This window comes from Sus scrofa, chromosome 4 (genome assembly GCF_000003025.6).
Source record: "Sus scrofa isolate TJ Tabasco breed Duroc chromosome 4, Sscrofa11.1, whole genome shotgun sequence".
In the NCBI taxonomy this organism is placed as follows: domain Eukaryota; kingdom Metazoa; phylum Chordata; class Mammalia; order Artiodactyla; family Suidae; genus Sus; species Sus scrofa.
The window spans coordinates 65,172,170-65,197,784 of record NC_010446.5 but is presented as its reverse complement, the minus strand read 5'-3'; the positions used below and the strand labels follow the sequence as shown (position 1 = coordinate 65,197,784).

At 42.1% G+C, this 25,615-nt stretch overlaps 1 protein-coding gene across 11 annotated transcripts in view; it reads right to left on the bottom strand.

The window, feature by feature from the left end:
- NCOA2 (nuclear receptor coactivator 2) overlaps positions 1-25,615 on the bottom strand; it is a 357,729-nt gene that overhangs the window by 47,973 nt on the left and 284,141 nt on the right. For all 11 annotated transcript variants that reach the window (XM_021088456.1, XM_021088457.1, XM_021088455.1 and 8 more), the window contains 6 exon segments: positions 15,366-15,469; positions 10,416-10,593; positions 6,423-6,611; positions 4,080-4,181; positions 3,686-3,829; positions 646-793 (listed from right to left, as the gene is read on the bottom strand). In XM_021088456.1, coding sequence (XP_020944115.1) covers positions 646-793; positions 3,686-3,829; positions 4,080-4,181; positions 6,423-6,611; positions 10,416-10,593; positions 15,366-15,469 — 865 coding nt within the window.

Below are 25,615 nucleotides of genomic sequence, written 5' to 3'. Positions count from 1 at the left end.
AGAAAGTTCTAAACACACAAGAGCAGAAACCATTCTAGTGGGTTCAATATTCCTGCCCTGCCTGTGTCAGTGCTGGGGGCCCATCTGTTCTTCTCAGAGGTAACAGACAGTCACGTCAGAACAGAGTCAGTGCAAGCCTGCGTCCTGACAGCAGGGTTTTAAAGTCCATGAGTAATAAGGCTGAAATTCAAAGCGTAGCCCTACTGTGAACTTCAGTATCATGAGTTGCTTTTTTGCCAACAGTTAATAACAACTGAAATTTAATTTATATCTTACATGCCCAGGGTTGGTCAACAGAAATGTCTTTCAAACCTGAAATGCCTGAGGATGATTTGCTGTCTTTGTACCCTTTCTTTTTGGCTTTTTAGAGCCGCACCTGCGGCATATGGAGGTTCCCAGGCTAGGGGTCTAATTGGAGCTACAGCTGCTGGCCTACGCCATGGCCACAGGAACGTGGGATCCAAGCCAGGTCTGTGACCTACACCACAGCTCATGGCAATGCCAGATCCCCAACCCACTGAGGGAGGCCAGGGATCGAATCCACAACCTCACAGATACTAGTCGGATTGTTTCTGGTGCACCACAACGGGAATCCCCTTTGGACCCCTCCCTCCTAAGTCGGAGGGAAGGCGGTGCTCACATTACCTGTGCAGCATATGCAAGGAGATCACGAGCTGAGGTTCGTTTGTCGTCTGAGAACGGATGAGCTTGCTCTTCGTTTGCGCAGCCACAAGAGTGCCATCGGACAAGGAAAAACGATAGATCTGACTGAATGCCAATCCCTGTCTCAGCACTGCAGGCAAGGGCACAGGACACACATTTAAAAGCAAAATCCGGGGGTGGAGGGGACAAGACATAGTAACAGCAATAAACACCATTACATTTAATATTTTCCTACCAGCAAGTTCAACAGAGCTGTAACGTTTCATGATATTAGAGCACCGTAAATTTTTAAAAGCACACTTATCTTTCACTCAAAAGGCCAATAAATTCAATATATTGGTTTTCTTGTCCCCCAAATGATGCTTGGACCCTCCAAATATGTTCTTTTTAAACTCTTCAGTATCATGGCAAAACAGTGTAAACAACTTATTAGCTCAAAACGAGCTTTCCAACGATTTGTTTAAGAGGTTAGGAAACAATACAATGCATAAACACGATACCGCTAAAGGGTACAAATGCCTCTACTTTCTCATTAAACTAATACAAATGTTACAGTGAAACTTATGACATTGAATATATTCTTCGAATATTCATCTTGAAGTTACGTACTGTTCCACACAGCCTCTCACACTACTAATCCCCAATTCTGTTTCTCAGTGTATGAGAAGTATTATTTCTGTGGTTAGGACAACAGGAAGTAAAAGATAAACAAACAATCAAAGGGAGCTTTTCAGAGAAAAATGACTAAATAGAAAACCGGAATAATAAAAGTACAAATCTTAGTGACATGAAATTGGATTAATATCTGAATCAGGTGTTTCCATTTCCAAGCTATAGCAGAAAATATAACACAAATCAACTAGGTTAAAATAATTTCTCTTCAAACAAAATTTCAGATTTATCTTTTAAAACAACTATATTTTAAAATTGTGAAATATTGCAGATTAAAAAAGAACATTTCAATTAGAAAAAAAAGTAGCCATATAGTTTAGTTTACCTCCTAAGGCTTTTTAAGAAGACTGCCATTTTTTTTTTTTTTTACCACATAATCCTCAGCACAAATTTTGTGGCTTGAATAGTTAGTCCCAAAGCAACCAAGCACATTCATCATTCTCCAAAATTGCCACAAGGGGGAGGGGGTGGGGGAGAGAGAAAGAGAGATGCTCACCCACAACGCAGATTCTGATTTCTCGGCAAAATTTCACTTGGAGCAATTTCCCTGATGAAACACCCTCTGCAGTTTCAGGTATTCAGGGACATGCAGTATTTACGGATTATTTTCTGCCACAACTGTACACATATGTGTATACTGCTTTACACACTAAGTATGCCACTTTTGGTAGCATAAACACCATGTTTTATAATAGGATTCATTTCCAATGGCTCATAATTTCAGAATTTTATCTGACCTTGGCTGTGATCCTTTAAGATTTTCCATTTCCATTTGGTCTACATCAAACATCTCTATGAAGTAGGTCCACGCAAACATGCACCCAGACGCATTTAGGAAACTCCTCTATGTAACAAAGCCTTCCAGTGGAATTTTATTTAATGCAAATGATTACCTTCAATTTGACTTATCTCATACGCTTGGATGAAATGTATTTTATAAACTGTGGAGTATAAAATCCCTTCCCTGGGTCCCATCTGTTTAAACCTAGCACAGTGCCTGGTACATCTGTGTAAACCCTTTGTAAGGAATCAGGAAGCCAGAGAATTAAATGTGAGGCATTGCTACTCAGGGCCCAAGGACATTGGACATGCTTCCTGATGGGGATTTCTTATTCTTTGTTACTTCTTTTTAAACTAGATCTAGTGAAATGGCAGGTTAATTATTGATTTCTGTCAAATGTAGCATTTTTATTTCCTCTTATTCTTTTCTACTTAAAGAAAAAATGCTGGAAGACACAAATTATTGGATCATATGCTCATTTCTAAGAAATAAGGATAAAGAAGATGTAAGGATGAGTAAGATGAAGAAAAAATAAGGGAATGGAAAGAGAGGTCATTTACTATGATTTATACTTTTTTCATAAGTGATCTTATGAAAGCATAACGTTTAAACACACAAACCTGCTGGTAAAATGCCAAGGTCATGGATGCATAGTAAAAGGAAGATGACCAACTAAAACTCTATTTTCAGTAATGAGTTACAATTTTTTTCTGCAAAAATGCAGACAATCTGCCAAACCGAGTTGCAAAGCACACAGCCCTGTCCCTCACTGGTAGCGTGGCCCGCTGTGGCTGCCCCTGTGGAATCCATGCCTGGTAACCAAGTATCCCACCAGCGCCCACGAGAGGAGAGTCAGAGTCCAGGAGCGTGTCTCCCTCCCCCAGCTCTGGTGTGAGGCTGTCATTTCACCTGTGTCAGCTCCCCTGTGGACAGCTCGAGAGTCAAAGGCCCCCTTTGCAGGTGGACTTGTGGGGGGTACAACACAGGCAAAGACCAGGGCTGGTATAACGACTGAAACAGGACTCTTGAGGGCTTGGGTTTAGCACCAGGTGTCCTACTAACTAAGTGCGATCTCATACACATCACTTCTGCTGCTTCTAGAAACATCTGAGCATCTTCAGTGGCATCATCTGGACTCCAGAAGGAGGGTGGGATTACAATGTTACCTCTCTCAGGAATTCACTTATTTCCATAGTGTTCTCATGACTCAGATGGTCTTTCTTTGGCTCCCAGGAGGGACCTTCCTATGCCGTCTGACACAACTAGAAGAAGCCTTGGGATCAAAGAACATGATCTCCTTCCCTTTCCTTTTGTGAGTTATCATCTCCAATTCCATTTCTCTCCTCACGCTCTTAGCCTTACAGGTTCTCCTAGGACATTTCCCTTCAGGCAGCAACAATTCCGGGTGGGGCAATGCAAGTGCGGATGAACCCAAGGGCTCAGCAGGCCCCGGTCCCCAGCGGGGGATTCAGGAGTCACTGTTTCTGAGAAAGTTCCGAAATTAAATTAAATTACAAGCCATAATTTAGTGAAATCAACTCCAGGAAAAACACCATCAGAGACGGTTACCTTCATGATGATGCCTCTTAGCGTAAGACACAGACTCCCCCTCGTGCTGTGCATGGAACTTTTGGATGCATCTCCTCACCAGGTCCTCCCAGCCAGGCTTCATGGCTGCCCGCATGGTGCTCGTATCCAGCGACGTGATCTTGCCTAGCGAGTAACAGCAAGCATCATACCTACGTTCTCATCGGTTATTTACAGAAATAATGAAAGCTAAAAAGATAAACCTTTATTTATTTGGAACAGGAAGCACAAGTGCATGGACCCAGAGGGTCAGCAGTGCCCCCTCTGCCCCAGCAGCTCTCACCACTACCACTTCTTCACGGTTTTCTAGAGTGATCTCTTGCATTCACAAACATGTTAAGTATTCTAGAATGATTTCGTTGGAGGGAAAATTTACCTTGGAGATCTTGGCGAGTCGTGAAGCTTTCTGAGGAGGGCAGAACTGGTCTCTCCTTCATGGGGACTCTTCTAGCCACACAAATCAAGCAGGACTGCAAATCTTCAATCATACACACTGACGGTTACATTAGGCTTTTTTTTTTTTTTTTTAAGTGATTCAAACAAACTCAAAAGCATTTATGACAGCATAACCTTGTAGATCAATAAAGGAGAAAGTGACCAAACGCTAGGTACCCCTGCTCTTCAACTGAAGGGGGAAGCAGCGAGGGGAGGAGGCAGTGGAAAAGAATGGAATCCTTTCTTAGTAACTGGCTGACAGGAACAACCGGCCAAATTCATAATTAGATACACAAATGATGAAAACGAAAAGCTGATATCCTGTTAAGTGTTTGCTTCTGGAGTTTTAGGTTCACCAAGATACAGGAAAAACCAGATATAGCTTCTACCAGCCCAAAAAACTATGTCAATACTCTACGACGGCAATACACAATTTAAAACAAAGAATACAAATGGAGTCTAGACCCAGACTCGAAGAACAAATCCTAGAAAATGCAGTGTGCGCCAAGTTAAGAGTCTTGGCCAAGAATAGGTGCTCAAATGCTGATGCTAAGCATTTACTCCTTACCCTGCTCCAACTGTTTTATGTGTCTGTGCTCAAGTCTGGAGAAGAGGGATGTGTTTTATTTATCTTATAACACGCAGAGCACATTGTAAGCCCTTTCAATTTAAAAAATGCTGGATAAAAGGCTGATTTTAAAAAGTCTCTTTGTATCTTATGTCATTGATTTATGACTGTTCACATTTGAACTGGGGAAAAAATTTCTTTAACTTCATCCAGGCATAGTGAGTACCACAAAAATAAATGTAATCCCCGTTCTCAACATAAGAAAAGCTAAGTTTCTGAGCACTTACTATGAGATAGTTATCCTGCTAGCTCCTTTATAGGCTACTAATTCATTTAATCCTCTTAAGAACTCCATGAGGCAGGTACTAGCATTATCTTCATTTAACAGAGGAGAAACCAAAGCACAAGGTTTCAGTGACTTGCCCAATGTCACACAAAACTCAGGTGAAGCCGGGACTTGGGCCAGATCATAGCATGGCTCAGAAGACCCACTCTTATGCTATACTGAGTAAATATCTGGAATCAGATTTTAAATGTACAAAAATGTTTAAATACATGGCAGAAAATTCTAAGCTAGCTCAGCTGTAGAATACCATTTTAGAATACTATCACAGATGGATGAATTAGCAGCAGGTACTCTGTTGTATACAAGAGAATAAAATTGCTTGACATTCTGTAACTACATAAAAATTTAATTTTGAAAAACTATGTATCATCTGTGACAGTTGTATTACTTCCTTTCCAATAAAATTTAAATTAAAAATTACTTACATGCAACTTTTAAAAAAAAGAATTAAATATCCAGCATTGAATGCCAAGCACGGTTCAGGCATGCATGTTCATTTAATCCTTATTACGCCGTGATCCTGGAATTTTTGACTTTACTAGTTATGAGACATTCAGAGAGGTTGAGAAGCTGGCGCAAAGTCAGAACCGGTAAGCAGCTGAATTAGGAGCCGGCCTGTCTGCTTACAAAATCCATGTTTCCATGACCAATGGTCCTCAGCTCCTGCCCTTGGCTATGCATGTAGGGCGCACTCTTCAGCATCGTCCCACATCATAGAGACACTCAGAGGTGAGGGGTGGCTTGCTCAGAGGGCAGAGGGGGGGGACAACATCGGCGTCTCCTTAAAGGGAAGAGCCTAGAGCTTACAGTGTGGTACCCTTCTCTCATCTCTATCCTCTCTTAAGTATCGTTCTATTACACCATATCCTAACCCAGCATCCCTAATAAACTGTATGAAATCCATAATCCTTGGAAGTATATGAAAGATGTTGCTCCAGGGCGTGGCTCGGAGCTTGCGGTAGACACTCACAGGAGCCCAGCATCCCCGAGAGATTTAACTACCAGTGGGGCTGCTGCAGCAGGGTAGCCACTAACCACATGTGGCTTTTCATGAACACTTAGGAAAAGAGAAAACTTGGCCCCTCAGTTGCATTACTGACATCTCAAATGCTCAACAAACACACATAGCTAATGACTGCTGTGCTGGACACTGAAGATACATAACACTGCCATCGCGGCAGAAAATTCTATTGGATGGCACTGTTTTAAAGACTTAGTCGAAATTATCAAAAAAATTGTTAAACAGGTGAAAAAACAAAGAAACTGCCTCTATGTGTTTCTTCGTGTGGCCTCTACTTTCAGATTATGAAGCATGAAAGAAGTAGCACAGGGAAGGCCCGATATAACACATCCTAGAGATCTGGCCCTACCTTCTCCTTCTTCTTTGATGGACTTTGGTTGAGAGACAGCAAAGCACTGCATGGTTTCATACTTCTGATGCGCTTCCTGGTTATCGTGACCTTCCTCTTCTGGATCAGGCAGAGGTTTCACCAACATCCGACAATTGAAAGTGTGGCTGCTCCGCCTGGGAGGTTCACCAGACCAAGATCCCCCGTTCACTGAGCAAGGCAAAAAGGAAGCCCATCATGTCAAGAAACTAGCATCAGACTGGCTTTGGCCAATGGTCAAACGAGGTAGGAGACATATAGTCATTTTACTTTTATATATACTGTTTCTTTCTTTCTTTCTTCTTCTTCTTTTTTTTTTTTTTTTTTTTTTGTATTTTTTAGGGCCTCACCCACGGCATATGGAAGTTCCCAGGCTAGGGGTCGAATCGGAGCTGCAGCTACCAGCCTATACCACGGCCACAGTAATGCTGGATCCCAGCCACATCTGCAACCTACACCACAGCTCGTGGCAACGCCGGATCCTTAACCCACTGAGCGAGGCCCGGGATCAAACGTGCATCCTCATGGGTGCTAGTTAGAGTCGTTTCCACTGAGCCACAACAGGAACTCCTATATATACTGTTCATACTTGTCAAAGTAATTTCATAATCCAAAGGGGAAAAAGTCTTGAGTTAAATGTTTTAACAACTTGGGAAAATTCCTGGGAATTCAGCTGTCCTTTACACGTCTGCCTTTTCACTGTGACTCTTTCCCTTAAAGCTCAGGTGCTGACGGCTCACCAGCCCATCTTACCCATCTAACCAGATCTTCTACACTGCCCAGTACACACTCCCTCCATCGCCTCCCTTACCCAGTGCCCCATGGGTAGCTTTGCACGTGCCACCCTTCCTAAAAGGTCAGGCTGCCTCTTTCTCCTGTTCAAAGGCTCAGATCCTCTAGATACTTAACCAACTACTCTAGACATCCCACCTGTGTCTTCTGACTAATCTTTCTTTCCTAAAACTTTACCAAAGTTTTAGTGTATATTCTGTAACTTGGTTGTTGCAGAATTACTCTATTGTAGTTTTTTTTTTTTGGTTTGTTTTTGGTTTTTTTTTTTTTTTTTTGGTCTTTTAGGGCCACACCCAAGGCATATCTCCATATCTTCCCAGGCTAGGGGTTGAATCGGAGCTGTAGCTGCTGGCCTACACCACAGCCACAGCAACGCAGGATCTGAGCCGTGTCTGCAACCTACACCGCAGCTCACCACAACGCCAGATCTTTAACCCACTGAGTGAGGCCAAGGATCGAACCTGCATCCTCATGGATACTAGTCGGATTCATTAACAAAGGGAACGCCTGTTCCTGGGGTTTATCTAGAAAATATTAGGACCAGTAGGACAATGAAAGAGAGGATCAAAAAGTAGCCAGTTATACTTAAGCAAATATACTCTTAGGTGTGGTTGAAAAAAAGAAAAGAAAAAGAAAACACTTAAAAAGGACATTTGGGGGCATTCCCATCATGGCTCAGTGGTTAACAAACCTGACTAGTATCCACTAAGACTTAGGTTTGATCCCTGGCCTTGTTCAGTGGGTTAAGGATCCAGCATTGCTGTGAGCTGTGGTGGAGGTTACAGACGCGGCTGGATCTAGTCTTTCTGTAGCTGTGGTGTACGTCAGCAGCTATAGCTCTGATTTGACACCTAGTCTGGGAACTTCCATATGCTTTAGGTGCAACCCTAAAAAGAAAAAAAAAAAAAGGAAAGAAACTCTAGAGAGAAAAAGAGGGTGAAATACACTTCTCAGATGTCTGTATAAACCTAGCTATGTCTTGTGACATTGTTTTAAAGAAGGAACAAGATACATAGCTAGCTTTATACAGACATCTGAGAGGTGTATTTGACCATTAGCATTCTTGAAAGCGTATTTACATAATGGAGATTATGCGAGTAATCAAAGAAAAAAAGAGTTATTTCTAACTCAGGTTAATAAGTAACTTGAAAGTATAAAAAAGTACAATATAAAGTAAGGCAAAGAGCTCTTTAGATGAGTCAATTAATAAGTATAGGTCCTTTGGAGTTCCCTTGTGGTGCAGCGGAAACGAATCCAACTAGGAGTCATGATGTTGCGGGTTCCATCCCTGGCCTCACTCAGTGGGTTAAGGATCCGGCGTTGCTGTGAGCTGTGGTGCAGGCCAACAGCTGTAGCTCCAATTACACCCCTAGCCTGGGAACCTCCATGTGCTGCGGGTGCGGCCCTAAAAAAAAAAAAAAAAAGTATAGGTCCTTTGAGGATGTTACAAAATTTCTGAAGAGATTTGAAAATATTAGTTATTTGAAATAAGAAATCTCATTTTGTTCATTTACTAGAATATGTAATAAAAGAATCTCACACAAGTATGCATATACTTTGTATTATTTGAACCAAGGGTTATCCCATCAGAGAAAAGCTAGCCATGAGAGAACATGAAAGGACCTTTTCCTATTTACTCTGGTAACAGAAAGACCAGCCTAAAAAAAAAACAAACAGTTCTAGAAAAGGAACAAAAATACTTGACTAACTCAGGACTCGACCTTATTCTGTACTAAAATATGCACTTCCTTTTACCCCTGAAGATGTTCTTAGCATCACCAGCTTAAGTGAGAGGGTAAAAAAAGAGCCACTTAGAAAGTGGGAACAGCACTACTCCAGAGCAGCCACCGAGGCCGGCCCACGCTGTGAATCACCCACTTTGAAACCCGGTTCTCGTAATCATGCACACTTTGGGGCAGCACCCCCAAGTCTGGATGAGGAAGGCAGGGAGGGCAGGAAGCCAGCAGAACCTCTGAAATGCCACCTGCAGAGCCACTGAAGAAAGGTCTAAAGCCAAAGAGCCCACTTAGGGCTCCCAGGCTGAGAGTGTTCAAACCTCTGCATGCCACTTGTTCCTTGGCAGTTTATTTTTAGAACATCGTATACACCCACGTAATACTCCTTTCACAAGCAGGACTGAAAATAAGTTGCATCTCAAGCTTCTTGTGACCTTTTACTCCTTAAGTGGTCATGGGGAGAAAGGATAAAATAGGCCGGGCTGGCTCCGGACAGGACAGGGTGGGAGGAGACTGGGCACATTCATTTTTTTTTTAAGTTTTATGGTTGCACCCATGGCATATGGAAGCTCTGGGGCCAGGGACTGAATCTGAGCCACAGCTGCAACCTACACCACAGCTACAACAACAGGTCCTTTAACCCACCGTGCTGGGCTGGGGAGTGAACCCGCACCTCCGCAGAGACCAAGCTGCTGCAGTCAGATTCTTTTTTTTCTCTTTTTTTAAGGGTTGCACCAGTGGTATATGGAAGTTAGCAGCCAACGGTCCAATCAGAGCTGTAGCTGCCAGCCACAGCCAGAGCAACACAGCATCCGAGCTGCATGTACAACCCACACCACAGCTCATGGCAAGGCTGGATCCTTTAACACACTGAGTGAGGCCAGGGATTGAACCTGTGTCCTCATGGGTACCAGCAGAGTTCATTACCATTGAGCCACAATGGGGACTCCTGCAGTCAGGTTCTTAACCCACTGTGCCATGGCAGGAATTCCATGAGCACTTTCTTAAAAACAACCAAACACACTCCATGAAAATACTACCATATGACTACTTTCCATTTGAGTTATTTTCACGTGCTTTATTTTGGCCATACCTGTGCCATGCGGAAGTTCCCAGGCCAGGGATGGAACCCGCACTACAGCCGTGACAATGCCGAATCCTTAACCACTAGGCTGCCAGAGAACTCCTATTTTCATGAACTTTAAATGTAGGGTCAAAACGATCATTTACTCAAGGTCACTATCTAAAAGTGTCCTTTCCTCCCTAAGTTCTAAGTTTAAACATTTAACACAATAAGTATCTCTAAAAAACTACCCAGTTACCCTTAACTCCAGCTGACCTAATATGGGTCTGTTTTAGGCCCTCCAGCTAAGACAATGTGCCCGGGGAGGGGTGGGGGGAGTGGGGAAGAAGAGGTCGAGGAGAGACCCAGCAGACATTTACTCACCTATAGACTTTGGCAGCAGGTTTTTGACAAATTCGGTGTGGTCCCCAACATGCAGGATGCTATATACGCTTTTGTTCATCAGCTCTTCCTGGTTATACCTTAGGTACTGTGTCACATTCTCTGAAACAAACACAACGTTGCCTTCCAGGTTCACTACAAAGAAGAACCCATCAAGGGCCTGAGGGAAAAGGCACAAAATCGTGTTAGAAAGGATGCAGCATAAAGTCACATGCGATTGTTCAGAAGAGAATGATCCCTTTAAGGGAAACATGTAATTCGCGTGTGGAGAGAAGAGATCTCTCGCCTCTCCTAGCATTCAGAAACAACGAGCACATTTTCTCCTGGTGACATCATTCCCTCTTAGTAAGTGGGAGGGAGCCTACATCAGGGTTTCTTGTCACAAATTAAATGACAAACACTCACTCTGTTAATATCTCAGGAGATAATTACTGCCAAGTGGAAGTGTACAGGCATTTATCTGTATTTTCCAAATGAGACTGATGTACTGCGTAGGGCTGAGAACAACTTGCACATTACTGATCCCATCCAGAATTATGTTTTTGGTACAGATCCTCATGTAATACAATGGGAGGAAGAGGTCATTGATAATTTTCCTTCAGTTTAAGGATAAATGTCAAGAAAAAAAAAATCAGAAAGTCTTACTACCTTTAAAGCTGCTAAGGCTTAAACAAAAAGAACTTAAGATGATGTCAGACCTTTAAGAAACATCAAGGCTTTATCATTTGGTAGAAGCAAGGAAAGGGTCTAGGAAAAGTGTGTCTCTGATGTGACAAACGGATCCTCCTGAGAACCTGGGGCTGAGGTACAGCCAGCACTGTCCTGAGACCACACAGGGACTTGAGCTTTGGAGAAGCTCACTCAGTTTGCCCGGCTGCACGGCCTGTTCTCCAGGTTGGGAAGGTGCAGGTTCCTAAAGCACCTGGATAGCAGTAGCATTTTCCCCCGGGATGGGTGCACAGCCCCACTTTGCTGTCATTCCAAAATCAATTAGGGAAGGAGATGAAGAATCTAGGATCAGAGTTCTCACTGTGGCTCAGTGGAAACGAATCCAACTAGGAACCATTAGGTTGTGGGTTCGATCCCTAGCCTGGCCCAGTGGGTTAGGGATCTGGCGTTTCCGTGAGCTATGGTGAAGGTGGCAGATGTGGCTTGGATCCCGTGTTGCTGTGGCTGTGGTGTAGACCCCAGCTGCAGCTCCTATTCGACCCCTAGCGTGTGAAGCTCCATATGCCGTGGGTGCAACCCTAAATATCAAAAAAAAAAAAAAAAAAAAAAGAAAGAATATAGGATCATTTCAGGAAATAAAGAGAACAGTAGGAGATACTGACAGGTTTACTGAGCCTGAAACACACTGCGCCATTCTGATATTTACAATCTGGAAGGAATGTTTACCTTTCCCAACTTACAGAGAAGGAAGAAAGTGGAGACTCAAAGAGGTTAAGCGATTTGCCCAAGCTCTTGCAACCAGCCAGTGGCAGAGCTGCAAAGCAATCCAGGTGGACCTGGCGCCAAAACCAGGCATCAATTCCCAGGCAGCACAGGGTTCTCTGGGATTTTCCCAGCCTGTCTTCCTGACAGGATGCAAAGGCTGGGAGCTCAGGGAGTTTCTCTTAGTCCCTTATCCTTTTCCTTTTTTGATCCTTACTTGCCAGAGCTGTCTTATGCATCAGGTGAGCAATCAGGACTAGAAAAGACTTGACATTGATCAGGCATATCTTGAACCAGAGTCATTCATGAGCCCAGCTTATGCCAGTTTCTTCATGCTTTGTATTTACTACCTTTTTAAAAATTTACTAATTTTTTTTGTTTGTTTTTGTCTTTTTGCCTTTTCTAGGGCCACTCCCAAGGCATATGGAGGTTTCCAGGCTAAGGATCGAATCATAGCTATAGCCTCTGGCCTATACCACGGCCATAGCAATGTGGGATCTGAGCCGCATCTGCGACCTACACCACAGCTCACGGCAACGCCGGATCCTTAACCCACTGAGCGAGGCCAGGGATTGAATCCGTAACCTCATGGTTCCTAGTCGGATTAATTAACCACTGTGCCACAACAGGAACTCCTAAAATTTACTATTTTTTTTTTTTTTTTTTTGTCTTTTGTTGTTGCTGTTGTTGTTGCTATTTCTTGAGCCGCTCCCGCGGCATATGGAGGTTCCCAGGCTAGGGGTCCAATCGGAGCTATAGCCACCGGCCTACGCCAGCGCCACAGCAACACAGGATCCGAGCCGTGTCTGCGACCTACACCACAGCTCACGGCAACGCCGGATCGTTAACCCACTGAGCAAGGGCAGGGACCGAACCCGCAACCTCATGGTTCCTAGTCGGATTCGTTAACCACTGCGCCAAGACGGGAACTCCAAATTTACTATTTTTAACATGAATGTTACATGTACACACCCATAGAAGAATGTGTTTGGATGGGGCAGAAAGTGTTTACTTTTTCTCTCCATTTTTTCCCCTTAAGTTATTATTTAACAGGCTTCTATTTTTTGAGCTTTCTTTGAATATATTTCATTTTAAATTCTATTTTTACCACAAAATGAAATGCTCTCTCTCAAATTAGAACTGGCCATAAGGTACCAATAAAAAGCTCTTAATATACATATATGTAATATATATATATATATATATATATATGTATGGCCTCATCACTTGGTTTTAAGTTTTTTTAGTTATTCAGGCCCAATATATAAACAATATACAGAGCAAAGCAAAACTAAATGTAAACAATCTTCTAGGACAGGTTGGCAGCAACTGCTGTCACCCTGTGTGAGTATATGCACGACCGGGTGTAGTCTGCTGGTGGTGGGGGGAAGGCCAGAAGGTAAGCCAGTAGATTAGTTATGTACGAAGTGTCCGTTTAAACTCACTGCTTTAAATATACATTCAACAAGGATTTTCATAATGATATTACCTATGGTCCATTTTTGAAAATGCATGTAGCTTCCTACTGCTTTGGACAAAGATGGACTGTGGCATAATATAACTGAAAGATGAAATTATTTAATCTTCCAAAAAATTTTTTTTTAAGCTTACCGTGACATGCTCTAATGAAAAAAAGCTGACACTTGGTTTTGTTGCCTAGCAACCACTATGCTATGATGTAAGCATGAGTGTGCATCTATGCCCAGAACAGCTCAGAGTTTTCTGTTTAAATTATTACATGTAAACAGGGATCAAGGTTTAAATTCAAACCTTAAGTTTCAAGATTCAAAGCATTATCTCTCACACATTTAGCACTAAAGCCCTGCTACACAGGTGCTTGCTCAATGCACTGAATTCTCAGAAGACTATTTTCAAACAGTAAAAATGTTGATTTTATGAGATAAGGTCCATTGACATCTAGCAATCTGATTACTGCAATTAGTGAACTTGTCTCAAAGGGCTTGAGTCATAGTCTTGTGGTTAGGCCAAGCATTTCTTTTTAGAAGGCTCAAAAATCTTCCCAAGAGTTTCTACCCTACTTTAACCTGCTCTTCCCCCTCCCCATAAGGAATAGATACAGACAGATGGGAATTTCCTAATTGTGATAATTTAGATTACCATCATTTTCAAACTAATTTTGTTTGTAGTTCAAACATTTTTCTCACAGGAATTTATCCAGTTCTTCCATCTAATTCTAAATAGTCCACCTAGTTAAACCGTTTCTTAGCTGCTTCTCTGAACCAAGTGCAAAGCAGCACTCGCTGCCCTTCCGCTGCCTTCTTCACTCAGGAAAATCAGGTTAAGTGAGTTTGTGCTTTTTCCCTGAAATTGTAGTTGGATGTTTTCAAGCCAGTAATTCAAATGAAGCCAACAGGGCCAACATGGGGTCATTTAAAGTCATTTGGCCACAGCAGGGTCAGCCCCAAGCAATGAATTTTGTCATTTCTAAATATAAAGACTGGGACAGACAATCTTTACATTTTTTTTTCTGTGTCCCCTGCCCCCTCCCCAAAATATGGGAGATTTTCACAGAATTAGATTTTCCAAAAATAAAAATCATTTTCTGTACCATCTGAGGAAAAGGGGCAATAATTGGTTCTCTTTGCTTTAAAAATCCTAATTTCTTATATATGTGCGGCTGCTGCAAGTTAAGTAACTCTACAATGGCAATGCTGCAGAGCTTCTGGCCAGGCAGTAATTTTCAATCTCATCATATCATCAGCAGAGCAAATTAGCCTGAGAACTGACATAATTTATGTCTCAGGGCTCCTCTGCTTCTTGTTATAAATTCACTGACATTTTTTCCCTCATCTTACCATAGCCTACATGTTGAATTTTAATTTTGGAAGAGGTACAGGAAAGGATTTGATGCTTAATACTGTACTGGTTAATAAAATAAGAAAGCGGGGCCTGACAAATTTTAGATAGTAAAATCTGGTCGTGAAACTTCCTCAAGTTAATAAAGAACAGGCTATTAAGACCAACCAAACCATCACACTAGGGATGCTTATCTTAAAAGTTCTGCCTATTACTTCAACTGTCACCTTCATGAAGCAAACTAGTTTGAAGTGGCATAAATAAAAAGCATAAACCTCTGTGTGGTCTTCAAATCTTAGTCTGTATATGTAGGCGTGTATATATATGCATATATAAAATCTAAGCATTCTGGGAACATCTCAAACCACAGTATATTATCAGAGTTTAATGGGACTTGTGAGTGTGGTTTTCCAAAATGAATGCTCAACTGTCAGCGAAAGCCTGTCAAATTTATATTCTAATCTAGTTAATTTAATTCTACATTATTGATATGAAATGCATAAAAGCTGGAATCTGGAGTCAAAATTCAGATCCATATTGGTAAGCTCAGAAGGTCAGCAGTACGTCAATCTCAAGAGTGAAAATTAAGTGTGGATTATTCTTGAATTATATTCGCTTAGAAACGAAATGTCACAACGTGAAGACATCATCACGGTAAAACAGAACCAAGATGAGGGTGGGCACCTCAAGCATCATAGGCCCCAGCGCGTCCTTGTCGATGACCCCCTGCCCCGTAGATGACACGTCTGACTTCTGCACTTCATCGATGTTGGCAGCTGCTGCTTTCTCTGCAACAAACACAAGTGTGAATTAAATGGCAGCACTATTCCAAGGACAGAGTGACACAGAAACATATTTATTGTAATGATTTAAAAAGTCTCCAGTGGGACAAGATAACGGCTATAAAAGAGTTGGGCACATCCCGCCAAAAGCACTGGCAGCAGGAGCCAGAGAACATTAACGTTTCACTGCAGAATCCGTGGCTCAGAGGCCCTCTCAGGCCACTGCTAAAGTGGTTTAGTGGTTTCATGCCAGTTCTTGACAAGCGTTCTTTCTAGACTGCAAAATTGCTATATCTTGCAGCACAATCAGGCTGGAGATTCCTCAGGCTGGGGAAAGGGAGGGCCTGTTGTCCAGGATTCGGTAGCATCATCAGAGGTACATTTGAAGAGGAATAAAAATGAGTCTTGCCTGAAGCGGCTGCTCCCACGTGATGCTCTATAACGGCTGCCTTGGGCTCTGGTATTGTCCCCCCTCTTGTCACATTCACATTTAAAGTCATCAGAAAGATTGACCCCTGTCTTGTTGAAGGTGCTTAATGATCTAAGGCAGAGAGAAGCAGCACCCCATCAAGCAGCCAGGAGAACTTCAATGGCTGCCCTTTTATCCAGCATGGAGGTGCGTGATCCCCGCTCCTGGACTAAAGCGTACAAGGCAGCTTTCAGGCCCACCATGCCCAGGGAGACATTTCGTCATGGAAGAAACAGATGCACAGTCATCAATACATATGTAAACTAGCTATTTCCAGAACAGCAAAAAAAAAAAAAAAAAAAAAAAAAAATTTTAAAGCGTAACAGATACATCCTAACGATTTGCTAAAAAACAACACAAAATGATGTGCCAATTATTTGACCTGAATAAATTATATCCTTGTTTACACTGCATGGTATCATCGTAATTAAATGCAAATAAAGAAAACTGTAAATCAATTTAGCACTCAGAATCAACCTGCTTCTAAGAACTTAGCAAATTCTGCTTCTTTTTAAAGTTTACTTTTATTTTATTTTACTTTTGCTTTTTGGGCTGCACACACAGCATATAGAAGTTCCCAGGCTAGGGATCGAATTGGAGCTGTAGCTGCTGGCCTACACTACAGCCACAGCAATAAGGGATCAGAGCTGCATCTGTGACCTACACCATAGCTCATGGCAACACCGAATCCTTAACCCACTGAGCAAGGCCACGGATTGAACCTGTGTCCTCATGGATGCTAGTCAGATTCGTTTCTGATGAGCCATGACAGGAACTCCTCCCTGCTGCTTCTTCTTTTTTTTTTTTTTTTTTTTTTTTTTTTGTCTTTTCTAGGGCTGCTCCCTTGGCATATGGGAGTTCCCAGGCCAGGGGTCTAATCGGAGCTGTAGCCACCGACCTACGCCACAGCCACAGCAACTCAGGATCCAAGCCGTGTCTGCAACCTACACCACAGCTCATGGCAATGCCAGATCCTTAACCCCCTGAGCAAGGCCAGGGATCGAACCTGCAACCTCATGGTTCCTAGGCAGATTCGTTAACCACTGAGCCACAACAGGAACTCCCCTGCTTCTTTTTGCAACAAAAAATTTTACACAGTATTTTGAAAACCTGTAAAGCTTAATCTGTACCTAGGAACCTACAAAGGAATTAAGAATTACGCAGGGCCTCCAAGTCTTGCTGCTCCTAGACAGAGAGCTTCCTCATGCATATTTATCAGTGGAAAAGGAAAAAAGGGAGTTCCCCTCATAGCGCAGCGGAAATGAATCTGACTAGGAACCATGAGGTTGTGGGTTTGATCCCTGGCCTCACCCAGTGGGTTAAGTATCGGGTGTTGCCGTGAGCTGTGGTGTAGGTCACAGTCGCAGCTCGGATCTGGTGTTGCTGCGGCTGTGGCGTAGGCTGGTGGCTACAGCTCTGATTCGACCTGTAGCTTGGGAACCTCCTATGCTTTGGGTGGGGCCCTAAAAAAGCAAAACAAACAAAAAAAGGGGAAAAAGGCTCATGGAGTTCAAGTCTAAGCTCAGTCACTCAGTAGACTGTGAGCTGGAGCGTGCCACTTCAGCTCTTTAAGGCCTTAGTATCTGCCTTCGTGCATCGCACAGTGTGACAGGAGTAAATGGGATGATATGTAAAGCACTTTAAAAACTATAAAGTAGTTTACACATGTGACTCACTAACAGCATATCTGTCCCATGAGCTCTCCCTCACTGAGTTCTAAATGCGGAGCTGAGAAGCGGAGAGTATCTGTTTTCTTAATCCCTCTGCTGCATTCCTGATTCACCTGCTTAGATCTGAAGAGTGGTGACCAGCTATAAACAGAGATCTGACTTGTCTGGCAGCTCTTACAACTCAGCATGTGAGGACCTGTGTGGGCTCACTTCGTTTCTTTTCTCGCTGCCCCCCATCCCCCATCCCTTGCCCCACCTGCTGTCGTGGTCTGAGCTCAACTCCTTGGCCAGTCTGAACCAAGGCAGGAAATATCTCAGGCTCTCCAGACAATTACTGCGTATGATCCCATCCGGGTTCCTCCCCATTTTCCTAGAATCTTTTTTCCTCCCCATTTTCCTAGAATCTTTTTCACTATTTATCTAAACCCCAAATAAATACATATCAGGGTATATGTTTTTCCCTGCCTTTGCCCATTCATTCTGTAAGGCTGGAGATTTCTCACCAGTTTCTGCTCACTTTCCTGCCCACCATTCCAGGGACAGTACTGGTACCTCATCCACGTTCTCCTCAAATTTAACAGCCAGGTACTTGGCTGGGTCCTTGCAGGCTGTGGGCCTAAGGATTCCTGAGTTTTGTTACCACAGAATCAATCCTAAGAGCCATATACCAGTTATTATAAATGCATGTGTTCCGCTGCCTTCTTACTCAGTTCCTCTTGCTTTCAAGGCTGTGGCAGAGTCAGGGTGGAGGAGCAACGCGGGCTAACACCCTGTAATCTTAGGACTTCTCAGCTTTCCCTTAGCCTCCTGACTGGTCACCAGGGCACCACGTTCCCACCAGCATCTTCGGTGGCAGCAGTGACTCTCAGAGTGGGATGGTGAGCCCGAGAAGTCCTCCTGGGAGAGGGTCTCTTAGATTCAGCAGATTCTAAGGTCCTCTTTGCACGAGATTCTGCTACATGGCTTTGGAAGGTACGGTGTTCTCCCCTCATCCCGCAGTGAGACTCGCAGCCCAGGAGATGGTACACCATCTCCACCAGGGTTTCACAAGGGGGCGGGGCATGTCTGTATCCTCATGGTGAGCACTGTCCCTTGTCACAGAAGGTTTCACTAGATACCTGCTGGCTGACCGGCAAGATGAGGCCCACTGCTGGCACTGGCTCCAGGGGCAGAAGCAGATGCGCAGGGACTGAAATATGGGGAGAGGGTCTCCTGAGGAGAGCCTGTCTTATATGATGGACCATCTTATCCTGCCTTGGTCAGCAGATGTTGAGGCAGCTCATGTTCTTGAAGATCCTCAGTTCTCTGATCCTTCCACTGTTACATTAGGTGGTTTTAGTCTTCTTAGAGAATGGACGTTATTTGGATTCAGGTGAAGGAGAGTGAGGCAGGAGGCAAGAGCTGCTCATCACAGAGGCAGCTCCACACCTACTGCTGCTTACTAGAAACCATCGCACTATTTGTCACAGGAGATTCTGATATTACGATAGCTATAAATTATTACTTTCTATGGTGTCTATATTAAAGCCTCATTTTAGGACGAAATAAATTCCAAGTAATAATGTTTGTGATAATCCACTTCTGAGTCCTTTCTTTAAAAAAATGGAAACGCAGTTGATTTGCAATATTACATTAGTATCAGGTGTACAACATAGTGACAAGATATTTTTATAGATGATACTCCACTTAAAATTATAAAATATTGGACACACTCCCTGAGCTATATATTACATCCTTGTGTCTTATTTATATCTCCCAAGTCTTTTAAAGACATTCAATATGCTTTGTGAGAAGTTTACATTTTGAGGATCTGATTATAATTCTGAAGAACCAAAAGTTTCCTACATTCATTCATCAATATTTTGTGAGTTTAAAAAATTCAGACCTGGAAAACTCAATCATGCAGGTTCCTAAACACTGCTAACTTTTGGGCTGGAGTATTCTAAATAAACCAGCGATGTGGAATTTTTGGCTTTTATCAGAAAACATGTAGAATGAGATTATATCTGCACAGCATTTTCTTTCATTTTTAAGAATCTAAGGATCAGATGAAATTTAGCGTAAGGGCCTGAAATTTCATGTAAGAGATGATTTCGAGCAGATAAAATGTGTTTGGACTCTACTGGAAAGCCTGGATAAAAATAATCATCCAGAAAATTTCACTGTAATAATGAAACGTAATTTTTTTCCCCTCTTTCTAACATCCAATTGATAAATCTTTAAAAGGAGGCATAGGGAGGTTCCCAGGCTAAGGGTCGAATCAGAGCTACAGCTGCTGGCCTATACCACAGCCACAGCAATGCCAGATCCAAGTCAAGTCTGCAACCTACACCACAGCTCATGGCAATGCCAGATCCCCAACCCACAGAGTGAGGCCACGGATTGAACCCCCATCCTCATGGATACTAGTTGGTTTCATTACTGCTGAGCCACAATGGGAACTCCCTCAAGAGAACTTTTATTTATTTTATTTTATTATTATTATTTTTTTAGGGCTGCATCCGAGGCATATGGAGCTTCCAGGTTAGGGATCCAATCAGAACTACAACTGCTGGCCTACCCCACAGGCACATCAGATCAGAGCCGAGTCTTCGACCTACACCACAGCTCACGGCAACGCCAGATCCTTAACCCACTCACTAAGTGAGGCCAGGGATCAAATCTGCAACCTCATGGCTCCTGGCTGGATTCGTTTCCACTGCGCCACAAAGGGAACTCCAAGAGAACTTTTCATTGAGGACCGTTCACGGCTATTCCCACTAAATGTTTGGATATATGCATTTTTCCACTAATGTGCCATCTATTATCTGATTCTGTACTAGATTTGTGCTTTATTTCTCAATATTAAAAAAAATCCATAATATGAAGTGACAGAAAATACCCAGAAACATGGCTTTACTAAAGTAATTGGAATCTAAATTAAACTGGCCACAAATTCATATTATTTGGGTACTTTTCATAGAATAATTACTACCTCTGTACAATGTTCTTCTGGGCTTTGAAATTAAATAGGAGAAAGAAAAGGACTCCTTTGAGATACACTGTTATGTTAACTGGACATATATTGGTATCTTGATGGAGCATTTCAGTAATGAGTATGCTATTTTTATGTCCTGGATATAAATAAGCTTAAATCCTTAGATATATTTATACTTCTGTAAGAACAGCATTGCTATACTCAAACATACTATTTAATATTTTTAAAATCAGGCAGTTTTCTCAGTGGTCACAAATTATATTTACTTTTCTATATTTTGCATCCATTAACCATAAAAATACATTCTGTTACCAAAATATCCTTCAGTAAACTCAAAAGAAGAAAGATCATCCCAGAATTTCATGTGATCAAAACCTCATAAAATCTCATTGTTACAGATGGAACTCTTAAATGGAAAAAACAGAGAAAAATTTAATTTTCAGAGCCCATAAAAAAGATTTCTCCTCCATGCCCTGTCTTCTATTTCTTCCTGCTGCACTTGGATCATTAACGTTATCCTTTTAATTCTATTTATCTATTTATTGGACATGGTGTGCAGCGGCTTGATGTGAGATCTCAGTTCCCATACCAGGGCTTGAATCCGGACTGTAGAGGTGAAGGCACTGAATCCTAACCACTAGACCACCTAAAGTCATTCTTTTTTTTTGTTATTTATTTTATTTTATTTATAATGATTTTAATTTTTTCCATTATAGCTGATTTACAGTGTTCTGTCAGTTTTCTACTGTACAACAAGGTGACCCAGTCACACATACATATATACCTTCTTTTTTCTCACATTATCATACTCCACCACAAGTGACCAGCCAGTGCTATACTGCAGGATCTCATTGCTTATCCATTCCAAAGGCTACAGTTTGCATCTATTAACCTAAAAATCCCAGTCCCCCCCCCGCCCCGACCTTGGCAACCACAAGTCTGTTCTCCAAGTCCATGATTTTCGTTTCTGTGTGGAAAGGTTCATTTGTGCCATATATTAGATTCCAGATATGTGATATCATACAGTATTTGTCTCTCTCTTTCTGACTTACTTCACTTAGCATGAGAGTCTCTAGTTCCATCCATGTTGCTGCTAAAGTTATTCTTTTCAGACAAAGAATATGACTTAAGAGATTAACAATGAAAACGATAATTCTATCTTTCTCTTCTTCACTCCCGAAAAGACAAAAGTACTATAAAATAGCTCAGGTCTTTATGACAGCCTGGCTTTAAAAATGCATAGCTCTGATTGGGAGACTGTCCGGGGACCTCTGTCATCGCTCTCCCAGAGTCCCCTCCCTCCTGGGTGGCTGCTCCAAGAGCAAACCCATCCGGTTCCCTCCCCCATTTGCCCGCACTCTAGAAATCCAATACCAATTAATTAGATTTCCAGTTTCAGAGCAAAGAACAAAACCCTATCTCTTCAGGGACCATGTTAAGATGAGTCATACCGCAAGCTGGGGGAAAATCATTAATGTTCTATTCCATATGCTTTTCTTTATAAGTAATTACTATTCCTGTTTTCTCTCAGAACAGAAGGAAAGGTGAATAGGGAAGCATTTGATCTCTAGATATTTAAGTAGTTTAAAAATACAAAGAAAAAGTAAAACATAAGTTTCTTGGTGAGAACAGAAGCAAATCAGAAATTGTGATTCTAGCAAAAAATTTCTCCCTTCTTTAAAAGTGTAATTAGCCATTTTTGGAGTTCCCATTGTGGCTCAGTGGTAATGAACTCGACTACTATCCATGAGGATGCAGGTTCGGTCCCCGATCCTGTTCAGTGGGTTAAGGATCCATGTTGCCATGAGTTGTGGTGTATGTTGCAGACATGGCTCAGATCCGGCATTGCTGAGGCTGTGGTGTAGGCTGGCAGCTGCAGCTCCGATTCAACCCCTAGCCTGGAAATTTCCATATGCTGCGGGCATGGCCCTAAAAACAAACAAACAAACAAAAATATAATTAGTTATATTTAAATGATGAATTTTTTTAAGACATGTTCTTAAAAAACATCATTTATTGACTTTTGATAACTTAGAGGATCTCATACTATTAGAAGGTCTTGTTTATTTGTTTATTAGACAACTGAACTGAGAACATACATTCAGAGGTCCTTTCCACAAAACATGACGGGGACAGAGTCCTAGCTCCTCACAGGGATGGCAGTCATGGCTCGGGGGACAGCCACATAATTGTTCCAATTGCAGCAGCACCACTGGTGACTTAAAAACCTAAGTGCTGTTTTGTTTAATGTTTGTCCATCAGAGGGACGGTGGTGGTGGGGAAATATGGCCATTATTAAAGAGGTTTATACTCTTTCTTTTCTTCCTTTTTAAAAAATCATCCGAAGAGGCCATGGAAAATTTGTAGAAATTATTGTTAAAAAGTCAGAATTTAAACAAATGTCAATCACTCATTCTGCAAAAATACGTCGACTGAAAGATCACCACCAAGGTGTTTAGTTTTACACCCATATAAAGAAAAGACATGAACAGTGCCCATGTCTAGACCTCCCGGTTGTGTAACAAGTAAGAGTTTACAAGCTGTTTCGAGGTTTGGTCAAGCATGAGGATATTGCTTTTACTGAAGCAGTATTATTTACAGTATTAGAATCTTTGACTAAAACAGAACCTGATAATTTATGCAGGTTTTAGAATTAATTCCACCACTCCAAAAGGAGTAAAACCACTCACCCAGATACCTATCAATTTTTCAGCAGACTGACGTCAAACACAAGTCTAATCACCTTCACAACAAATTTTAAGACTCCAGTGGGAATACACGCATGATTTCCATCTTTTCCTGCATTTAGGAGCTGGATGTGACTGTCAAACCCAGCAGCACTGGGACCCTCTCAGAGCAAAGAAGTCATTGAGACAATGACAGGCTGTTTCTGGCCAAGCACTATAGATAAAATATTACAGGAAAAGTTCTGTAGCATCTCAAAGGTTCTAGAAGGTAAAACCAGAGAATTATACATCTGCACCCAACTAAAATTAGAAAAGCTGCCATCTGGCTCTGTGAAGCCAGCAGCACATTCTTATTCATTAGGAAGCATTCTGCTAACATAAAAACACAAGGCCCTTCCTGTGCTCTCCAAATGTGTTTATCTTTTCAACATTAATGCACTATATATCATCAGGCTGCTGAAATCTCCTGCCGTGCATATTAAAAACACGCAGCTGCATTTTCTTGGGTAGTGGGAGGGACCTCGGCTCCAAGTTGCCTCTCTTTCTGACTTCGAGCTTCGAGTTAACACATCATGGTTTCCCTTCAGCATGAAACAACAGCAAAAATGAACCTGCCCCCAGCAAAACCCTCTTCCTCTCTGCTTCAGAGAAAGCAACCGGCTTGGTTTCATTTTCATCAATGGTAAGGCATGATTTCTTACATAGAATCCACCAGCATGCCACAAGCTTGAAACATGCAGACCCTACTTTTAAAGTTAATGTGTTACATGCATCAAGAGGGAAAACAGTAACCAGAAAAGATTCTGGGTATAATGGGTAGAAGATGCTCTAGCTTGTCCCTGAACCTGCTAGGACCAATGCACCATTTTATTCAGTGCCCCACTTCACAGTTACCTATCCACACTCAATGCACTGACAGGTAAAACAGTGGATAATCAAGTGTAGTCAGCAAGGCCAGTATAGAACAATTTGTCCAAAATCTCTCTCTTTTACATAATTTAACTATGTCTATGATGTAGGAGCTTAAATTTAAAGACAGACGACAGAAGGAAAGAAGAAAAGTCAGACACACAGTAAACCACATCAGCAGTAAAAGGAATCTTGTTTAAATCTGTGGAAATATGGCTTCAGAAATACTGCAAGTTAATCAACTGCAAGGCCACAGGCCCACGTCATTAAACCAAGGCCGCCAGGGCTCCTTCATTCTCCAGCATGAGAATGGCAGTCTCTGCCTGCATCTTCTCCAGCAATGGAGTATTAAGAGATGAAGGCAAAACAGAACATGAGAACTGCTTATTCAGAGTTAAATCTAATACATCGGGCACTGCTAGCTAAGGCTTTAGGAATTATCTGAATAAGGAAATGGAGGCATCATAATTTGTTTAGAAGGCTGACAGGTGAGACTGAGACGACATGAAGGGAGAAAAAAAATTAGAAGGCATAAAAGAAATGAGAAGTGAGGTGGGGTTCAAATTCAGGACTAAGGATATTTAAGGGCAGCCACCCCCAAAAAGACCAAACTATAAAAATGCTCTATTTCTCTCCAACAATCATGTTAACTCAAGCAACGCCAGCAAGACTACGCTACAGGAGCATATAAAGTTTCTAATGAATACGTTAAAATATGGAAATTACATGAAACATTGTTTCTAAAATCCTTAAAGACTTTGGTCTAGATAGCATAAATATTTTATCTTGCAAATCATTATTGTTTATTAGCACAGCAAAACATCTCCTAACAATCCTATCTTACACCCTAGAAAGATCTATTACTTCCCTGAAGGCATAATTCTGTTTGAAGATTTCAAGTATTTTCTCCACCTGCTTCATTTGCGCAGATGCCCTTCTACCCATTCTCTTGAAGACCCCATCACTGTTCCAGAAGCTCACAACCATCAAGCTAAGCCCCTCTCGTTGCTGCAAAGTCCGGTGCCTCTCTCCCCCTAGTCATGTTCCCAAGTGTTGGGAGATGACCAATGTGTCCCTTTTATAGCATGGCTGGCTCCTTGGCTACACCGGCTGGCACCTAGTAGGGGCTCAATACTGTGTTACACCTGGAGCTGAAAATCAGGATATACGGAATCTAAAATTCATAAATGCCTCTTCAGAGGGATCTGTTCTGAAGAACTTCACTGCGTACCTAACATACTGGAGGTTTATTCTCAGACTGATTTTTGTAGTCTATTAAAGTAGAAAAGGGATGAGAGATGGAGGGAGTGGAATGGATGGGGAGTTTGGGGGCAGTAGATGCAAACTACTACATTTAGAATGGATAAGCAATGAGGTCCTGCTGTACAGCACAGGGAACTATATCCACTCACTTGTGACAGAGTGTGATAGGAGATAATA